This window comes from Protopterus annectens, chromosome 8.part1, assembly GCF_019279795.1.
Source record: "Protopterus annectens isolate FY-2018-M chromosome 8.part1, PAN1.0, whole genome shotgun sequence".
In the NCBI taxonomy this organism is placed as follows: domain Eukaryota; kingdom Metazoa; phylum Chordata; order Ceratodontiformes; family Protopteridae; genus Protopterus; species Protopterus annectens.
In genome coordinates this window covers 371,773,395-371,793,387 of record NC_056742.1, presented here as the reverse complement: position 1 = coordinate 371,793,387, position 19,993 = coordinate 371,773,395, and the positions used below count along the sequence as shown (strand labels likewise).

Genomic DNA, 19,993 nt, shown 5'->3' with positions numbered 1-19,993 from the left:
GTAATGGGAAATTAAGGTATGTGAATTGGGCCAGGTCGCTGCTGCACAAATATCGTCCAAAGGCACCCTAGACCAAAAAGCAGCAGAAGTCGCCATGGACTTGGTAGAGTGAGCCTTAACAATACCAGGAGGAGATGAACCTTTTGCTTTGTAGGCATGTGAAATACAAAGAGTGATCCATCTGGCCAAAGAAACTTTAGAAATGGCTTTTCCCATAAATGCTTTGGAAAAGGAAACAAACAATTAGTCAGTATTGCGGAAAGACTTCGTTCTATGAAGATAAAAACAAAGCTGTCTATGAACATCTAACAAATGGAGTTTGTATTCACCTTTATTTTGGAAGTTAGGAAAGAATATGGGCAGATTAATGAACTGGTTTATGCTTGCTTCAGATGCCACTTTAGGTAAGAAGGAAGGGTTAGTACGGAGGGAGACCCTATCCTTACAGAAGACTACATACAGAGGCACGGCAGACAGAGCTTGAAGCTCAGAAACCCTCCTAGCAGATGTAATGGCGACTAGGAAAGCGGTCTTCCAGGACAAAAATTTCAAGTACACCAAAGGTGCGGGTTCAAAAGGGGGAGCCACCAATGCCTGTAAAACAAATGTAAGGTCCCAAAGGAGGAACTGAATCCTTGACAGGTGGAGGTAACAGAAAAGTACCTTTAAGAAAAGCCTTACACAGCTTAGAGGAGGCTAAGGCCATGTTGTCTTCACCAACGTGAAAACTGGAAATACCTGCCAATTGTAGCTCCTTGCTGAAAGATACCAGACAGGAAATCCAACACCGCTGGAACAGGGGCTGTAAAGGGATCTATTTTTCTCTATGAAGCCCAAATGGAAAAGCACTTCAATTTACTGCAATAAAGTTTCCTAGGGGAGTCTAAGAGAAGCCATTACCGGGGATGAAAGACCAGGAGTCCTGGCAATTAACGGAACTGGAGCAACCAGGCTGTCAGCTTGAGCCTGCCCAGATCGGGCAGACGTGCCCCCCTAACGGATGGGAGATTAGATCCAGGCAGGGATCCAGAACCCACGGGGGAGCTAAGAGATGAGACCAAAGGAATGGGAACCAAACCTGACGAGGCCAGAACGGGACAATGAGGATCACTTTGCACCGTAGTTGGCAAGCTTTCTGAAGAAACTTCGGAATGAATGGCAATGGTGGATAAGCATACAGAAGCCCGGGGGGTCAAGTATGGACTAGAGCACCTCTGGGGACTTCCCCTGGTGAGGGAATCTGAGCGAAGAACTTGCTGCACTTCACGTTGGAAGGAGATGCGAAGAGATCGCAGCAAGGCTGTCCCCATGCAAGGAAGATCTCCTCCGCTACTGACCATTTCAGAGACCACTCATACGGCATCAGAATGGCCCTACTCAATCTGTCCGCTAAAATGTTGGAGCACCCCAGGATGTGCGTTGCTATCAGAAACCGACCGGTGGAAATCGCTTATTTCCACACTCTCATGGCCTCGCAACATAGGGGGTAGGGTCTGGTTCCCCCCTGCTTGTTGATATACCAGACAACCGACATGTTGTCTGACTGAATTGCAATCAATCAGAGAGGGAGGACTGTGTGAAAGGATTCCAATGCTAAAAGCACTGCCCTCCTCTCTAGAACATTTATGTGCAACTTGGTCTCTGACTGGGACTACGTGCCTTGGTCTGTCCTTCCCAAACCGTGTCCCCCCCCACCCGAGCTGGGAGGCGTCTGTGGTCACTGTGGCTTGAACTGGAGATGACGCGAAGGGGCGTCCTTTTGATTTCTCCAGTGAACCTAACCACCAAAGAAGAGACGTCCTGCAGATGACTGATCTTGATCGGAAATTACATGGGCAGGTCTAGCCAAGACCATTGAACAGCCAGAGTCCATTGAAGAACCCACATGTGAAGGCGCACACAAAGGAAAATCGATATGGCAGCAGACATGGAGCCCAGAGCCCGGAGAACCTTGCTCGCCTTTGGAGACTTGGAGTTCGCTATCTGAGCTATGTGGCACCTGAGGTGTAGGATCCTGTCTGGAGTTAAGAATACCTTCATCTGCAAAGTGTCTGGCCGTGCCCCAATGAAGTCTATAACTTGTACTGGTTACAATTGGGATTTGTGAACATTGACTGTAATTCCCAGTAAATCTGCCAACCGAATGAAATAATCTCGGGTCAGACACAAGTGATGCTTTTTGCGCACAGCGAAGAGCCAGTTGTCCAGGTATGGAAACACCTGAATACCATGAAGCCTCAGGTGAGCTGCTACAACTGCCATTACCTTGGTGAACACCCTTGGGGCTGTGGTGAGACCAAAGGGTAGGGCTCTCATCTTTTTCTTTCTCTTTTTCTTTGTCAGCCATGCTGACTGAAGATTTGTCTTTAGAAGACCCATCACCAGAAGAAGAGGGAGGTTGAGTCCCTGTCTGGGTGGGAGGTGGAACACTAGACAGCGAGGCCGAGGCAGATTCCAGTATGCAGCAGGGAGAAGGCCTTTGGCTACTAACTTAGCCTTACGATCCCCAAGGGCCCTCGGATTAAAACCAGAACAGATAGCACACTGAGTGGACAAATGTGCCACTCCCAAGCAAATTACACATGCACACAGAGTGTGACCATCAGCCGGGGAGAGCTTATGATCACACACTGTACAGTTTTTGAAAACAGGCTTTGGCTGATCAGCCACAGTCTTGTACCCAAAAGTACAAACACTACCTACCAGAAAAACCACATACAAACACAGGTAGGGGAAGGGCAGGCCTAACTACTACTACTCTACAAAACTTTTTTTTTTTTTTTTTTTTTTTAAACACCAACAAACAAGCAAGACACTAAACAAGGGGAGGAAGGGAAAAAAATTACTCAAACACACACTAGATACCAGAAAAAATACCACTTACTATCCCTGAGCTCACAGCAAAGACCACAATCACATTACTGGTGTGGCAAACGAGATCTGAGGGAAGATAGGAGATGGCAAGGCATTATGGGTAAGGGGAGGAGCTCTGAGCAGATGCTAATAAAAAAGTTGCCGGCTCGGATCCGATACGGAGCCATATACCCACAGGTTGCAGATAAAATGAAGTTAACTACTTCAGATCAAACATTCTCCTTACACAAACCATACAAGATAGATTTGGACAGCTCCTGCTAAACAGCAGAAAGTCAAAACATATGTTAAAGACTATTGCCCTAGCAACACTGTCAATACAGTCAAAGTTATACCAGTGACACAGCAACCCACTACGGAAGATGCAGATAAGGTAAAGGCCATTTTCTTCATAACCTCAGACTCAGGGAGGACCAAAGGGCATTTCCAATTGTTCATCCACTAGGGAAGGACTGGAAACTGGACAGATGGCACAAACAGCTGAAGGATCTACTCCAACATGGCACATGAAACTACTCAATTTCCCACAGTGTTCAAGGGCTTGCACTCCTTTTCTGCAAGCAAAATTACTGCATAATGTGGTCTCTAGTTCCTGTGCTGCTCACAACAGATCAAACAGGAGTCCGGCCTGGAATGTCTAGTAGGAATTTCAATCCACAGCCTAGAGCTTATTAAAAGGCAGCCACCTTCTTGGAAGTCAAAGAAGCAAAATCTGGACTCTTCTAAGCAGTACAGAAGGTATCCTTGATGATGGTGAAATACACAGATTATATAAGGCTCCTCCACCTTCATTCCCAAATATTTATTTAGGCATTTCTAAGGTTGAAGAAATGAGGACCAAATATCAGTCCATAAGGACTTAGTCAACCTCGGGCATTTTTGTAAAGACAAGTGAGAAGCTCTTGCCTCTGACTTTTTTGTAAAGACAGGTGGGAAGCTCTTGGGGAAGGGGTTTACTTGTCCATCCTCAAGATAACGGCCTCTGTGTCTTCTTGACATCTCAAAGCCTGAAAGGAAGCAGAAGAAATTTTTCCAATCCACCACCACCAAACGAGATGTGCCTATGACAGTCATTGTGTACAGGGTCAAACATATGAATGGTAGGTGATGCAGGGTGCTGGATGTCACAGCACCAGCATCCATGGACATAACTGCCAATGTCTGAGTGATAGCTTAAGAGATGCACGCAGAGTCCAGGTCTCAACCTGACATGAACAGATCCCTTTAGTCTTTAAACAGCAAGTCTGAGCTCAAACTGCAGACCTTGGCGTGAAAAGACCTGAAGCCATGCTGGAACTAAGGGTAGGGCTGGTGTAAGAGTAAAGACTGCCCAGTTCCAAGTGTTCAGTGGTAAGCATGCTCTAGCCAAGAGACTAGCATTAAATGATGCAGTGCTTATACCAAATTACAAACTTTCCCTCTGAGGTGACTGCTGGGGATGCACCTCCTCTAAGCCCCAAATCATCCTTTATAGTTTAGGATGATTGCAAACATTAGCTCTTGCTATTCCAAATTAAGATCACTGCAAAGGAAAACTGAAATGTCATTTTGGCGATAATCTTACCTCCAGTGTGTGAGCTATGTCTGGCCTCCATTTCCTTAGCCTTTTTGACAGTGTTGCAAAAAATACTGGAGCTATACACAGGAGCCTCTGGCTGATCCCTGTAGAAGGCACTAACTTGTTACCTTAACTGGAGCTCTGGGTATTGCTTGCCAAACATTTGGACAGAATGAAGTTATCTCCTCACAATTCATATAGATGTTTGCATCTGTACAACCACAAGAACTGAACCTGTTCAGCACAAACAAATCTTTATAGTTGTACCACTCATTGGTGTTCAGATATTAATCTGGATTTTATAACTCACAATAAATAATTTTTGTAAACAACTTCCACCATCTTAATAATCTGTCAAGCAGCATTTTGTTCATCCAGCTCTGAGCTTTTATTTCATATGAAGGTAATAAGTTCAGTCTTGTGCAACTGTTGAAATATTTACAGTAATAAAAATTATGTCAATGCAACTGACTGGTACATGGATAACACTAAATATCTTTACCTGCAGAAGTCTCACTGCAAATGTGTCATGCATTGCATCAGCTTTAATATTAAATATATCAATAGCACACACAGCATGGTGTTGCAATTACTAATCCAAATATGAAGAGGTCACAGTAGATATGTCTACAGACTGATCCTAGAGAAACATTTGGAAAGATTTCTATGGTGCAATGACCACTTCTATTTTCCAAGTATCAAGACGGGCTAACAGTTCCTCCTTTTTACATCTACAAGTATTAAGTTCAGGTCTCAACTCAGTATGATAGATGCACCCATACTGAAGGATTCTATGCCTCAAGCTTACCAAGGAAGTTTTTCCATACTGTGATATTGAGACTAGAAGTGTGTACATAGCAGAAAAGAACTGGCAAGCTTTGGGGCAAGGCATGCACTTCCAGGTTGTTTCTCAGTATGCACTGTTACAGTGCAATGCTGAATCTGAATGAAAGACAGGATGGACTCGAGCAGAGACCCTACTGAAGAGGTTTCCTGATGTTATCTAGGACTGTTCTGGCATTATACACTGTTTTTATGGAATATAGTTTGTTACCAACCTACAACACTTTTCATAGTTTCCAACTACTGTTATTCAAAAATTGTACATAACTTAAAACAGCACTAAATCAATATAACTGACTTGATGAGGCAACATTAGTGAGAAAATATCCCTCTCTCTCTCACACGCACACAAATGCGCACATGCACAACAAAAACAGATTTGATAGGTACTACAGAAAAAATCCAGCAACTTCCCACGATAACAAAAGTTGGGGGTGGGACAAATTTTTTTTCAACATCAAATTTAATCAGTTCCTCTTGTTTTTGAGCACAAAAGAAACAAACCTGCATGAAAATAGTTTTCACGTCTTACCACTATTTTTAAACATATCTAGCAATAAGCCCCCCCCCCCCCCAAGTCATTAAAACCGGTTAATCAAGTTATCAGATACCTGCATAAGAAACCATTATAGATGGAACAACAAATTATGAACTAACCCATGTCCAGAGGGAGCGATGAAGTAAAGGCAGCAGTGTACTCTATTGTCAGGCATCTGTCTGCGGTTGACCCGGGACTCTGCATTTAGAAAGTCTTCAAACTTACTGTCAATGTAATTAATGACTGGCTGCCAGCTGAAAGAAAAAAGTCATGGTCAATGTTAACAGAGCAGCTGACAATGCAGTTGTCATTATTTCATCGATTATGCCTTACTCCTTCACTTCATGAAATTTACAGGCACGTTTCCTCCACTGCAGGAGGTTCTCACACTATCTTAAACAGTCCAGCACTGCACATCAAAAGTCAACAAAACAACTAGCACAATCAACATCAAATACAACCAGCTGCAATCATAATCATTATGATCCTGAATGCCGCCACCTGCAATTGCAATCATTACCTCAATGCTACAAGCTCAGAATGCTATACTATATCATGAATATGTCTGGGCATCTACAATTAGTCATCTACATATCAACATCAATTCTGCCAAAAATGGAAAATCATTTAACTCCACTGAATACACAACTTTAACAAAACCACATTACCAATTGGACTGTAGTATTCAACATTACACAGTTGGTAAAGCAGCTCTAACAGCAATAGGGTTACACTATGGTCCTCAAGATTAAGCATCTTAATGCACTACTTGAAACCATCTACTCCTGTGGAACCAACAAGACCATAATGCCAATCACCAGTATTACTACATGGAAAGATTTTGCCACCCATTTGGTAAACTTTATGGAAGCAGAATTTGTTACACCTTAATGAGTTTGCCACTCAAAGAAATCAGTGGGCTACCAAATACTCTTAAATTACAGGCACTATTTTTTCTTAGTGTTATACAGGGAAACATTCACTCTCATTCACTCACATACCCACTTGACACATTTCACTGTTACAGGAGTGCTGAATCGTATCTAGACACTCAAAGCCTGTAAGACAATGAAACTAATCTTGGACAGGGTGCCAATCTATTGCAGGATACCCACACACACGTTCAATCAAGGAATGCACAATTATGTACAATTTTGGAGTTGACAATTCACCCACATCATTTTTTAAGGACATAAGAAGAAAAGTACAGTTTTGTACCTACCATAAATGTAGATGTCCGAACTGGATAGCATCTGCAGTCATAACAGCTGGGTTGTCCTGTCGTCAGGCAGCCCTTCAGTCGGCCGGATTCCAAAGTCCGGGTCCGGCTTCGGCTGATGTCGCACTTCACCCGACGTCATCTCTGTTGGTCTTCGGGTATAAAAGCATCAGCCGACGCCATTTTCCTCAGTGTTTCTTGCCCCAGATGCCAGAAGCCCTCTTGGAAGGCTAAAATTTTTGGATAGAATGCCAATGTTTCCAAAAAAGGTATAGGTAAACACAACAATAAGCATGTATGTACATATATACAAACAAATACACCATAAAAGACTCCCCCCCACCAGTTAGCTATTAGGGGGGCGTAAACACCCTAGGAGTACCACAGAGGGGAAGGAGGGAGGGTAATCCTGACTGCAGATGCTATCCAGTTCGGACATCTACATTTATGGTAGGTACAAAACTGTACTATGTCCTTCATGGATGCATCTGCAGTCATAACAGCTGGGTAGAATACCATAGCCAACTAGGGGAGGAGGATAAAGGAAGATTATGGTGTGTTTAGGATCCCTTGCAGTACAGCAGTGGCAAACCCTGCTCGGGATCTGGAATATAGAGGCAAATTATAATGCTTGGCAAATGTATGCACGGAGGTCCAAGTAGCCGCCTCAATAATGTCTTTGGTTGCCACTCGTAAGAAGGCTGTGGTAGTGGCTGTTGCCCTTGTAGAATGAGGTCTTATGTTCTGTGGAATTGGTTTTCCATGGAAGGAGTAACAGAATCAAATGCAATTTCCTATCCATTTGGAGATTGTCTGTTTGGAAATAGCTCTTCCTTCCCTTCCTGTTGCATAGGCTACAAAAAGTTGGTCAGTCTTTCTGTTGCTTTTGGTTCTGTCCAAGTAGTAGCGTAGCTGTCTATGTACATCCAAGGTATGCAATATTCTTTCCCCTCTGTTTTGTGGGTTGGGAAAGAAGGTAGGAAGGTGGATTGCCTGGTTTAAGGACACCCTGGATACCACCTTAGGCATAAAGGTTGGATTAGTCCTCATGGACACTCTATCTTGGTGGAAGATTAGGAAGGGTTGCACTGCCATTAAGGCCTGTAGTTCTGAAACCCTCCTTGCTGAAGTAATTGCCAGTAGGAAAGCAGTTTTCCAAGACAGGTATTGTAGGTCTGCTGTTGCTGCTGGTTCAAAGGGTGATAGTGTCAACTTTTCTAGTACGAAGTTTAAGTCCCAAGTTGGCAATGGTGGTTTCCTTGGAGGTTTTACATTCTTGATTCCTCTGAGGAACTGTCTGAGCAAAGGGTGTGAAAAAACAGGTGGATCAAAGCTGTATTCTGTTGAAATAGCTGATGCATGTATCTTGATGGAGGAGTAGGACAGGCCTGAATAGAGAAGTTCGGCCAGGTACTCCAGAATATTAGGCATATCTATGTTTGACACATCTTTTCCTCTTTCAGAACTCCAAGTGACAAACCTTTTCCATTTTCCAGCGTAGTTCCTTCTTGTTGAAGGTCTGCGTGCTTCAAGAATAATGTCTTTAACTCTTTGGGAAAGTTCTTGATTAGCTGCTGCTATGTGATGTTCCATGCAGTCAGTTGTAACGTTTTCAGGTTTGGATGTATGGTGCTGTAGTTGTTCTGAGTTAGCATCAAAGGCATCAGGGGTATTGGCCACATGTTGTTCCGAGACATGCTCCTCAGCAGTGGGTACCAGTGTTGTCTTGGCCAGTTTGGAGCTATCAGGATTATCCTTGGCTGTTCTTCCTTGATTTTTAGTAATACTTTGTGTATCAAGGAAAAGGTGGGAATGCATATGCTGTTAGGCCTTTCCAGCTGAAGGAGAGAGAATCCACTTTCCATGCTAATGGGTGGAATGTCCTTGTGCAGAATTTTTGAAGCTGGTGATTGTGGGGTGATGCGAATAGATCTATCTGAGTCATTCCCCATTTCTTTGTGATGGTCTTGAAGATGTCCGGGTGCAGGTGCCATTCGTGGGCATCTGATGTGGTTCTGCTTAATATGTCTGCTAGAGTATTTTCTTTTCCTGGTACAAATATTGCCTGTAGCTGGATGTTGTAGCTGAGTGCCAGGTTCCACAGTTCCAAAGTCAGTCTGCATAGGGGGTATGAATGAGTGCCTCCCTGTTTGTTGATGTACCACATGACTGTGGTGTTGTCTGTCCTTATCATCAACTGGCCCTCTTTGAGAAATGGTCTGAACTTTTGGATTGCCAGTTTTACTGCCAGCATTTCTTTTAGGTTGATGTGCAGGTGAAGTTGATCCTGAGTCCACAATCCTTGCACGCGTTTGTCCATCATGTGGGCCCCCCATCCTAGGTCTGAAGCGTCTGTTGTGATGTTCTGGCTTGGTTGACCTCTGCGAAAGGGAAGGTCTGGGTTTGACTGGCATGCCTGAGCCCACCATAGGAACTCCTGTTTTATGCATGGAATTAGTGGGATTTCTGTTTCTAGGCTGTGCCTGTGCTGGGACCATAAATTCCTTAGGTACCACTGTAGTTTTCTCATATGAAGTCTGGCAAATGGGACCAAAATTATGCATGATGCCATGAAGCCCAAGGCCTGCAGTACCTTTCTTGCTGTTAACTTGTTCAGTTTTGTTAGTGCCAAGAAGTAAAGAGGGAGTTCTTTTTGTTTTTCTGTAGTTAGGAATGCCATTTGTCTTACTGTGTCCAATTCCGCTCCCAAGAATGTCCTTGTTTGGGATGGTATCAGCCTTGACTTTTGTAAACTGACTGTGTATCCCAGTGCTTGTAGCAAGTAAATGACCCGTTGTAAATCTGTTGTCAACTTGCTTTTGTTGTCCCCTTGTAGCAGGCAGTCGTCCAGGTATGGGTAAATTTGAATTCCCTGTAGTCTGCAATGGGCGATTACTGATGCCAGGCATTTTGTGAATACTCTGGGCAGTAGATAAGCCAAAAGGCAATGCTGAGAATTGATAGTGCTCTGATCCTGCAAGAAATCTGAGGTATCTTCTGCAGATTGGTCGAATAGGGACGTGCAGGTATGCCTCCTTGAGATCTAGAGTTACCAGCCAACACTCCTTGCCCAGCATGGGAAGAAGTTGCTGTAGGGTCAGCATTTTGAATTTTGGTACAATGATGTATGTATTTAAGGTGGACAGGTCGAGAATTGGTCTCCAACTTTTTTCCTTTCTTGGAACTAGGAATAGTCTGGAGTAGAACCCCTTTCCTTGCTCTGCTGTTGGTACTTTTTCCATAGCTCTCATGTTTGCTAACTCCATTATCTGTTTTAGAGCTTCTGCTTTTTGATTTGGAGGTAGATTTGGCATTCCTCTTTGACTGGTAAAGTGTGGAAGTGGAATCGGTAACCTTGATCTATGGTTTGTAAAATCCACTTGTCTTTTGTTATGTGGTGCCAGTTCTTTGAAAATAAGGTTAACTTTCCGCCTAGAGGAGCTGCTATTTGTTCCCTGGTAGGCGGATTTAGGATTAAGTCACTGTGGCTGTGCTGTTGTAGTGGCAGTGGTTGTGTCTGAGCCTCTGTTGTTACCTTGCCACTGTCGCCCTCTGTAGGCACCACCTCTAGATTGGTTTCTGCCTCTGGAACGTCTATTCCTGCCCCTTTGAAATCTTGTGGAGTCAGGAAAGGAGCAATTTTGGCAGGCCAGTTCCTGCTAAACCTTGGGGGTTGAACCTGCAGGAAATCTTTAACCGTTTGAACTAATTTTGCTTTTTCTTCCATTTTCTTTATAACCTGCTGTGCAGGTGTACCAAACAAACTTGTCTTATCCATAGGAGCATCTAGCAACTTAGCTTTAACATGATCCGGTAGAGGTTGCTCCTTTAGCCATGCATGTCTTCTTATCACTGTGCCAGTCGTGGCTGATCTAAATGAAGCCTCCAGTGCATCATAGCCACATTTTAAGGAATGGTTACTAACCTGTTGTATGCTATTTACCATTTCTAATACATATTTCTTGTCAAGAGATTCATCAGTGGTTAGTTTTTTAGTTAACTGATCAATCATAAACTCTTGGTATTGTATCATGTGAAATTGACAGTTTAAAGCTCTAGCTGAGAGAGTAGCTGAAGTGTAAACCTTTTTACCCCATCTGTCTAATGACCTTGCTTCCCTTTCAGAAGGAATAGGGTTTTTAGCTATGGTCGCGGCTACTGCCTTGGGACCCTGGGATATAGATTCGGGATCTGCAAGAGGGGCCTTGTAAAGGTGGTGATGAGTATCTGGCACCCTGTAAAATCTGTCTGGTTTGGCAGGGGCTGGGGGTAATGAATCTGGAGCAGAGCAGACATCATTGAAAGCATCATCTACCACAGAGAGAATAGGAGGTATAGCTAAGGGCCTGTGCTGTGGAAGGCGCAGAAAGGTTCTAAGTCTTTTTCTGGAATCTGAAAAATCTTGTTGCTGCCATTGGAAATGCTCTCGCATGGCATGTAAGGTTTCCCCAAAGGAGAATTCTTCTGGAGGAGAAGCAGCTGGAATAGATTCTTCAGCATCAGAATCTTCAAAATTGGAGAAAGGGGCCTCTGGCTGGTCAGTTATGTCTGATTCATCAGCCGAATCATCAGAGGACACTGGCTCAGGGGGCTCTGCCCTAGGTCTCTTCTCTGGGGGCTGAGAGGCCCTGTCTGGGTGAGATTGAGATCCTCTAATTAATGAAATTAAATCTTCTGCCAAAGTAAGCATTTGAGAACTAGAAGGCGGCCTGGTGGAGGGGGGTTTAACAGGCACTGTCTTAGAAGTCTTGGCTGCTTTAGCCCTGGCGAAGGCCTTAATGGACATGGCTGCTGGAGGCCTAGCAGCACCACGTGCTGGGGTAGAGACATCCAAGGGAGTGGTGTCTGATAAGTCATTGGCAGCCGCCGTAGTGGATAAAACTTCTGAGGTTGGTTCAAGAGTTGTAGCAGGGGCCTCAGCTGTAGAGATAGATTCAGCTGTACTTTGATCAGTTTTCTCGGTTTCGGCCGAAACCGAGTCACTCGCGTTTGTTTAAGCATGGTTTCGCCGAAACCGCGGACCGCGAGTGTCGGTCTTTATCTTTGCGTTTTTTGGCAGAAAGTGTAGTCGGAGGATCCGACGACATAATGTACGCAAAATCAGAACCGAAAAACTGTTCTGCAAACTCCGACCGACGCCTAAGCGTTCGTCGGTTGAAGGAAGCACAGGCCGAACAGGCTGCTACGTTGTGGGCTGGGCCTAAACAAGGCAGACAGTAAGAGTGGAAATCTTTATGAGGTATTTGTTTCCCACAGGTTAAACAATTATTAACTTTTTCTGACATCGGCTGAGGCAAGAAAGAGTCCCCAACGGGGTACTTAGCTTTAGAAGTCTTCGAAGTAGTATTCGGTAGAAATAATCTCTGGATCCGACCGACCGGCACTTGCGAACAGCTTCTGCTTCGGGCGCCACGCGGCAAGAAAGACTAAGGAAAATGGCGTCGGCTGATGCTTTTATACCCGAAGACCAACAGAGATGACGTCGGGTGAAGTGCGACATCAGCCGAAGCCGGACCCGGACTTTGGAATCCGGCCGACTGAAGGGCTGCCTGACGACAGGACAACCCAGCTGTTATGACTGCAGATGCATCCATGAAGGACATCCAAAGCACCTGGTAAAATAAATAAATACTTCAAATGAGAAAGAATAATTGTGTAAGATCTTGCCATAAGCATAGATGTCTTTCTCTTCTATTACGTTGCAGTATTCATATTTACATTATGAGTAAAAATATGAATCACCCTTGACCATACATTAAGACATATTATTTTAGAGGGCTATGCTTTTAAATTTAAAAAAAAAAAAAGGAAATTTTGATACATTTCTTTGGTGGAGCATTGGTTAATGGTACTCCATTGTAGTGCTTGACTGTCAATTTCAATGTCCTTCTATTCATATGTTGCATTATTCGTAACATTGGGGGAGGGTTCACAGTCAACTGACTCATACGTCCGGACAGTATACAAAAGTCTAAAGCTTCTGTAGGGTACATGTGATGTCGCACATGATCCAGTTGTACATCAGTCATAAAGTGATGTCTGGTATAAAGCGGATGTCAGCACGCACCAATCCTCAGAACTGAATGCCCCAGGAAGAACACTAGCCTGAAAAAGGTGAGGAAGCACACAATCAGCATACAGGCAAGCATCAGGGGGAAGGGGGGGGGGATTTCTGCAACATGTAGAAGACAAGGACATCTATGGTTATGGTAAGATTTTACACAACTATTCTATGTCTTTCTATTCATATGTTGCAGTATTCATAACATGAGGGAGAATACCACAGCTCAACCAGAAGAACTGGTCGGACGGGCAGTAGCACCATCTACAAACCCCTGCAGGACAGCCCTTGCAAAACCATCTCTAGACCTGGAAATGCCATCCAACTTATAATGTTTTGTGAAAGTGTATACAGAAGACCAAATAGCTGCTTCTAATATGGAGGTGGTGTCCAGAACTTTGAAGAAAGCAGCAGAAGAGGACATAGCTCTAGTAGAATGTGCCTTTTCTGGGGAAACAAGACTATTCCCATGACACACACAGCAAAAGGAAATGGTTTTGGAAATCCAAGTGGAGGTAGCCTGCTTGTAAACAGGCCTACCCATAGCCCTAGGATGATAGGAAATAAAAAGATGATCAGATTTCCTAATAGGCTAGATTTTGTCTAAATAAAAATCTGAGTTGCCTATGCACATCCAATGTGTGTAAAATCCTCTCACTAGAGGATTGCGGAGATGGGAAAAAGGTGGGCAGATTAATGGACTGTGAGTGACAACTCATTCACCACCTTGAGCATAAAGAAGGGATTAGTGCGTAGGGAGACCCTATCTTTGTGGAAAACCGCAAAGGGAAAGACACCTTCAGTGCCTGAAGTTTTGAAACCCTTCTTGCAGAGGTGATGGCCATAAGAACTGTTTTCCAAGTGCAATGCTAAAGACAAGAAACAACTGCTAGTTCAAAAGGGGCCAAAGTAGGTTTCTCTAGAACAAAATTTAGATCCCAAGGAGGAGGAACTGGTTTCCATGGTGGTCTGATATGAAGGATGCCTTTCTGGAAAAGTTTAACTTCCAGCCTTGAAGCCAAGGGAGGAATCATAGGTAGACAGGCAGAGACTGCTGAAATTAGCTTTTACTGAAGAGTATGACGATCCACTCCAATAATTCACACAGGTAAGACAGAGCCACTGGAACATCCAGCAGCAGTGGTTATAGGTCCTTAGAAAAACACCAGATGGAAAACCTTTTCAATTTGGAAATATAGGATTTCCTAGTATTGGATTTTCTGGCCTCCTTGCAGCAGCACATCCTCAGAGAAAAGGTGTCTGAAAGGGAACAAAACCTTATCACCCACACAGTCGGTTGCAAGGTTGATATCTGTGGATGTATTAGAGATGCATTCTCTAGAGTAGGTTCACTCTTTGGAGTAACCTGTGATGACTGCCCCTGGCTAAGTGCAGGAGGAACAACAACCAATACTGCCTTAACCAAAAGGGAGTCACCAACAAGACTTTTGGTTGCTACTATCTGATCTTCAACAGGACTTTTTGGAGAAGCGGGAAGGGGTGGAATGCATAGAGAAGCATTCCCTTCCAAGAGAAAGAGGGGGGCATCCACCTTCCATGCCAGAGGCTCGTCAACTCTGGCACAAAACTTTGGAAGTTGTCTGTTCATAGGGGAAGGCAAAGAGATCTACCCAAGGCGTACCCCACTGATGGACAATGGCCAGAAACACATCCCTGCTTAACATCCATTTGTGGGATTGAGTCATGGACTTGCTCAATGTGCCTGCCACAACATTTTGAATGGAAGGAATGCAGACTGCTTGGAGGGTGAGTTGACAGAGACCAACTCCCAAGCTTGGAGAGACAGTCTGCACAGGAGATAAGACTTGGCTCCTCCCTGCTTGTTGGCGTACCAAAGGACTGTGGCGTTACCTGTGAACCACTTTAGGGTGCCTGGAAGAGGAGGTTTGAAAATTTGCAGAGTGAACATTAGGGCTTTCATCTCTCATGTTTATGCATTCCCTCTTTTGGGAGGGAGACCACACTTCTTGAACCTTCCAGGATACCAGAGTTGCTCCCCATCCCAAGTCTAATGTGTCCGCGAACAGCTTGAGTGAGAAAGTGCAGCTGCAAGGGTAGGCCTGGATTCAAGGTAACCTGCTGAATCTACCAGTTCAGTTCCTTTTCAAGTAGGGAAGAAGGGGAATAAACTCCATTAGATGAGCATGTGGCATCCATATCGAACTGAGGTATCACTGGAATTTCCTCATGTGCAGCTTGACTAGAGGCAGCATGGGGACAGTGGATGCCCTAAAGCCCAAGAGGTAGGGAACTCCCTGGCAGTCAGGGACTGAAGAGGCATGAGGGCATTGAAGTAGACAAGGAGACAGAGAACCTTCTGGGGAGGTAAGAAAGCCAATATCCTGGCTGTATTCTGCATCCTACAAATACATGGTCTTGTGAATGAACCACACCAGTTTTTTTAATAGCCGATTGTGAATTCTAGACCTTCCAGCAGAGACACCATGAAGAGCAGATTCTCTTTAAGGGTGTCTGAAGAAGATCGTCAAGGTACGGGAAAATTTGAATACCCCTAAGTCTGCAAAAGGCTATGACAGGAGCTAAGCATTTTGTGAAACCCATGGAGCCGCAAAAGGCAAGGCAGAGAATTGAAAATGTGAGGAAGCAATAGCAAATCGAAGATACTTCTTGACCCAAGAATGAATAAGAATGTAGAGGTAAGTATCCTTTATGTTCAGAGATACCATGTAGGCCTGAGGAAGGACGAGAAGTAGTGTGTTCAAGTACAGCATGCAAAAGGTGGGAGCCTTCAGTAAGGTGTTTAGGTGTGACACGTCTAGGATGGGCCTCCAGGGGCCATCTTTCCAGGAAATCAAGAACATCATGGAGTAAAACCCTTTCCCTATTTGGGAAGGTGGCACACCCTGAATGGTACCCTGAGAAAGAAGACTGAAAATTACTTGGGGAAAGTAATCCAACTGTTCTTTTGGGGGTTGTGGAATACCCCTGAAGGAAGGTGGAGTCTTCCACACCATGAAGTATCCTTTGAAGGAGGATTGGGAGGACCCAAGAGTCCTGGGTCATCTGTTTTCAAGCAGGGAGAGAAACAGAAAGATGCAAGATAAGACGGGTCTGGCTGCAAGTAGGTTGGTAGTCACAGACTACCTGGCTTGATTGGAAAGGGCTGCTTCTGAGCACCGGGAGAAGATGTTGAGGACTTGGCTGAGTATTGCTTCCCAGTAAATTTAACCCTTGGAAGACTGAATTCTGGAAGGTTTCCTTACAAAGGGGGTTTTAGAGGGGTAGTTCCTTTGAAATCTGAGGACAGTGTGTTTTAGGTCTTGTAGCTCTCTGCCCTTTTCTTGTAAAGACTTAAAAAGTTATGCAGCTGAAGCACCAAACAAGGCCTTGTTTTCAAGGGGTACATCCATAATTTTAGCCTTTATGTCATCTGGCAAGAGCTGCAGTCTGAGCCAAGGAGGAACTCATGAGAACAGATTCTGAAGCAGCAGCTCTGGCAGATGCCTCCACTGAATTGTAGCTACACTTAATTGAATGGCGTGTGACTTTAGTGGAAAAGCTCAGAATGAAGGACAACTGAGCCTTAGTAGGAGACTCTGCAAGCTCTGAAATTAGCCTACTGGAGTCAGAGAGAAGGGCGAAAAAGTATTTTACCATATGGGTCTGGTAGTTCATGGTTCTAAATGTCAAAGTTGCTGAAGAATAGACTTTCTTCCCCACCCTCTCCATGTCTGAGGGTAGAAGGGAAGTGGAAGGCTACATCCTAGAGGCCTTGGCAGACACAGAAATAGTAGCAGGGTCTGCAGAGGGACATTTAAACAGGAATTTGGAATCCTCTGGCACCTTATAAAGCCTGTCTGACCTTTTAGGGTCAGGAGGCTAGGAATCATGGCACTCAGAAGCTGCTGAAAAGGCATCTAAAAAAGCTGGTAGCACAGGGGGAACTGCAGATGGAGAAGGGGAATCCATCTGCAGAAGGTCATATCTTTTTTGAATTTCTGACACCTGGGAGCAATCCCATTTAAAGATCTCCCTCATCTTAACTTTTAGTTATGTACTTACCATAACTTTGGATGTATGGGATCCATCTCGCCTACATTCATAACTGATGGGTTCGGAGCCAATCCATCGGCTCCGACTCGGCCACTATATACTAGAATGAAGTCTCTAATTGGCTGGGCTACCCCTTATCCCAGAATGCACCACGCCTGCTTCCCCGGATCTTGTTTGTTCGCTTTCATACCTATATCCAGACACAGAGACATACCAGCAACTGTAACAAACTAAAGTCCTTCAAGAGAAAAACTCAGTAAGTAGCAACATTCCCTCTAAATCCAATGGGAAGGGGGAAGGAGGGTGGAGATGAATGTAAGTAGATGGATCCCATACATCCGAAGCTATGGTAAGTACATAACTAAAAGATGTAATGGGATCCTATCTCGCCTACATTCATAACTGATGGGATAGCGTCCCTAGCACCTAAATCCCGGGTGGCTCATTGGAAAACACTCCTGAGAACTGTGGAACCAAAGGAAGTTCTACCTCGAGAAGCCACATCTATCTTGTAATGAGAAATGAAGGTGTGCGGAGAAGTCCAGGCAGCGGCCGCACAGATATCATCAATCGATAATTTGGAGTGGAATGCTACAGAAGTAGCCATTGCCCTGGTAGAATGAGCCCTGACTGGGAAGGGTAGCTCTTTGCCGGACCGTGAATAAATGAAGGAGATGCAATCTTTAATCCATTTGGCTATGGTGGTTTTAGCCACCGGTTGACCCAACCTATTTTCCGCAAAGGACACAAACAGCTGATCTGACTTTTGTGTCTGATTGGTCCTACTTAAATAAAAATGCAGTTGTCTGTGAACATCCAACTGATGGAAAATATATTCTGCGCTATTTGGAGAATTTGAGAAAAAACACAGGGAGCTCCAAGGATTGTTGAATGCATAAGGGGGATGCTACCTTGGGCAAGAAAGAGGGATTTAACTTGAGGGACACTCTGTCTTTGTGAAAAGTCAAACAAGGAGGATTAGAACAGAGAGCCTGAAGCTCTGAAACCCGCTTGGCAGAGGTTATTGCCACCAAAAAGGCGGTTTTCCAAGATAGAAATTTTATATCACAAGTAGCTGCTGGTTCAAAGGGGCGGGCAGTTAAAGAAGCTAGAACCATATTCAGGTCCCAAGGGGCACAGGATGGGCTATTAAATAAGGAGCCACGCTCCTTTAAGGAAAGATTTGCAAAGCCTGTTTGCCATTAAGGAAGGCTCAAAAGAGACATGAAAATTAGAGATAGCCGCCAGTTGGACTTTAATTGTGGAAACTGAAGAGCCCAAATGAAACAAAGAAACCAGGAATTCTAAAACCTGAGGTACTGGGGCGGTAAGGGGATCTATACCTCGTTGCTGGGCCCAAAGAGCAAACCTCTTCCATTTGCTGGAATACAGTTTAATAGAGGAAGGTTTGTGAGAAGAGGACAAAATGTGGATGACGTCTGGAGAAAGAGAGTTATCTCTGACTAAGGTTGGAAGTGGAGTAACCAAGCGGCCAACCTCAAGGACCTGAGGGATGGGTGAGACTGTCCCAACTGATGAGTTAACAGGTCGTGCACCAGGTCCAGAAACCATGGGCATTCCACCGCATACCTCAGAAGGAAGGGGAACCAAACCTGACGAGGCCAGTATGGAGCGATCAAAATCATGTCGCTTCCTAGATAAATAGCCTTCTGTATCACCTTCGGGAGAAGGGGAACCGGAGGGAAGGCGTAGAGTAGACCAGGGGGCCAACTGTGAGCTAGGGCGTCCCTGGGAATCTGCCCCCGAGAGGGAGTCAGAGTGAAGAACTCCCTGCATTTCGCATTGTGAGGGCTGGCGAACAAGTCGCAACAAGGGAGGCCCCACTTGGCGAAGATGTTTGCAGCCACTCTGTCGTTGAGGGACCACTCGTGGGGCAACAGGAAAGTCCTGCTCAGCCTGTCTGCAATCACATTGGATTTCCCCGGAATGTGCGTTGCCACTAGGAAACGCTGGGTAGCAATCGCCCAATGCCACACTCTCATGGCCTCTCGGCAAAGAGGGTAGGACCTGGTTCCACCTTGCTTGTTTATGTACCAGACTACTGACATGTTGTTGGATAGAATCGCAATAGTACCCCAGGGAAGAGCATGATGAAGTGCTTGCAACGCCAGTAGCACCGCTCTCATTTCCAGGATATTGATATGTAAGTGCGTTTCGTGAACCTGCCACGTGCCTTGGACAGACCTGTCCAGATAATGACCCCCCCCATCTGGGAGGCGTCCGTGGTCACCGTGGCGACGGGAGGCTGACGAACAAAGGGTCGCCCCTGGTCCAGGTTGGACCGAAGCAGCCACCAACGTAGGTCCCGACGGCAAATTTCCGTAATCTGGACCAGATGGTTCAAGGGGAGTTCCTGAAAGGACAATTGAACCGACAGTAGCCATTGCAGCACCCGCATGTGCAGCCTGGCTAAGGGGACTAGAAGAATAGTTGAGGCCATCGTGCCAAATAACTGCAGAATCAGTCTGGCCTGAACTCGTGATCTGGGTAACAAGGTTTGGACCTGAAACTGCAGGACCTGAATCCTTTCTACCGGCAAGAATGCCCGTATTCTTCTTGTGTCTAACTCTGCGCCTATAAAGGTAATACGCTGAGACGGCTGCAGCACAGATTTTCCCCAGTTGAACGTGATTCCTAGTGAATGACCCAAACTGATTGTGGTCATAAGCGCCCGAACTAATAGATGCTTGGAGGTGGCAGTAAGGAGCCAGTCGTCTAGATAGGGAAACACTTGCAATCCTAGACTTCTCAAGTGAGCTGTCACTACTGCCAGACACTTGGTGAACACCCTGGGGGCTGTGGTGAGACCAAAGGGCAGTGCTTGGAACTGGAAATGACTGGCTT

At 45.0% G+C, this 19,993-nt stretch overlaps 1 protein-coding gene across 1 annotated transcript in view; it reads right to left on the bottom strand.

The window, feature by feature from the left end:
• SEPTIN7 (septin 7) overlaps positions 1-19,993 on the bottom strand; it is a gene marked incomplete in the record, with an annotated part of 1,430,755 nt that overhangs the window by 640,499 nt on the left and 770,263 nt on the right. Inside the window, 1 exon segment of the mRNA XM_044081947.1 lies at positions 5,933-6,067. Coding sequence (XP_043937882.1) covers positions 5,933-6,067 — 135 coding nt within the window.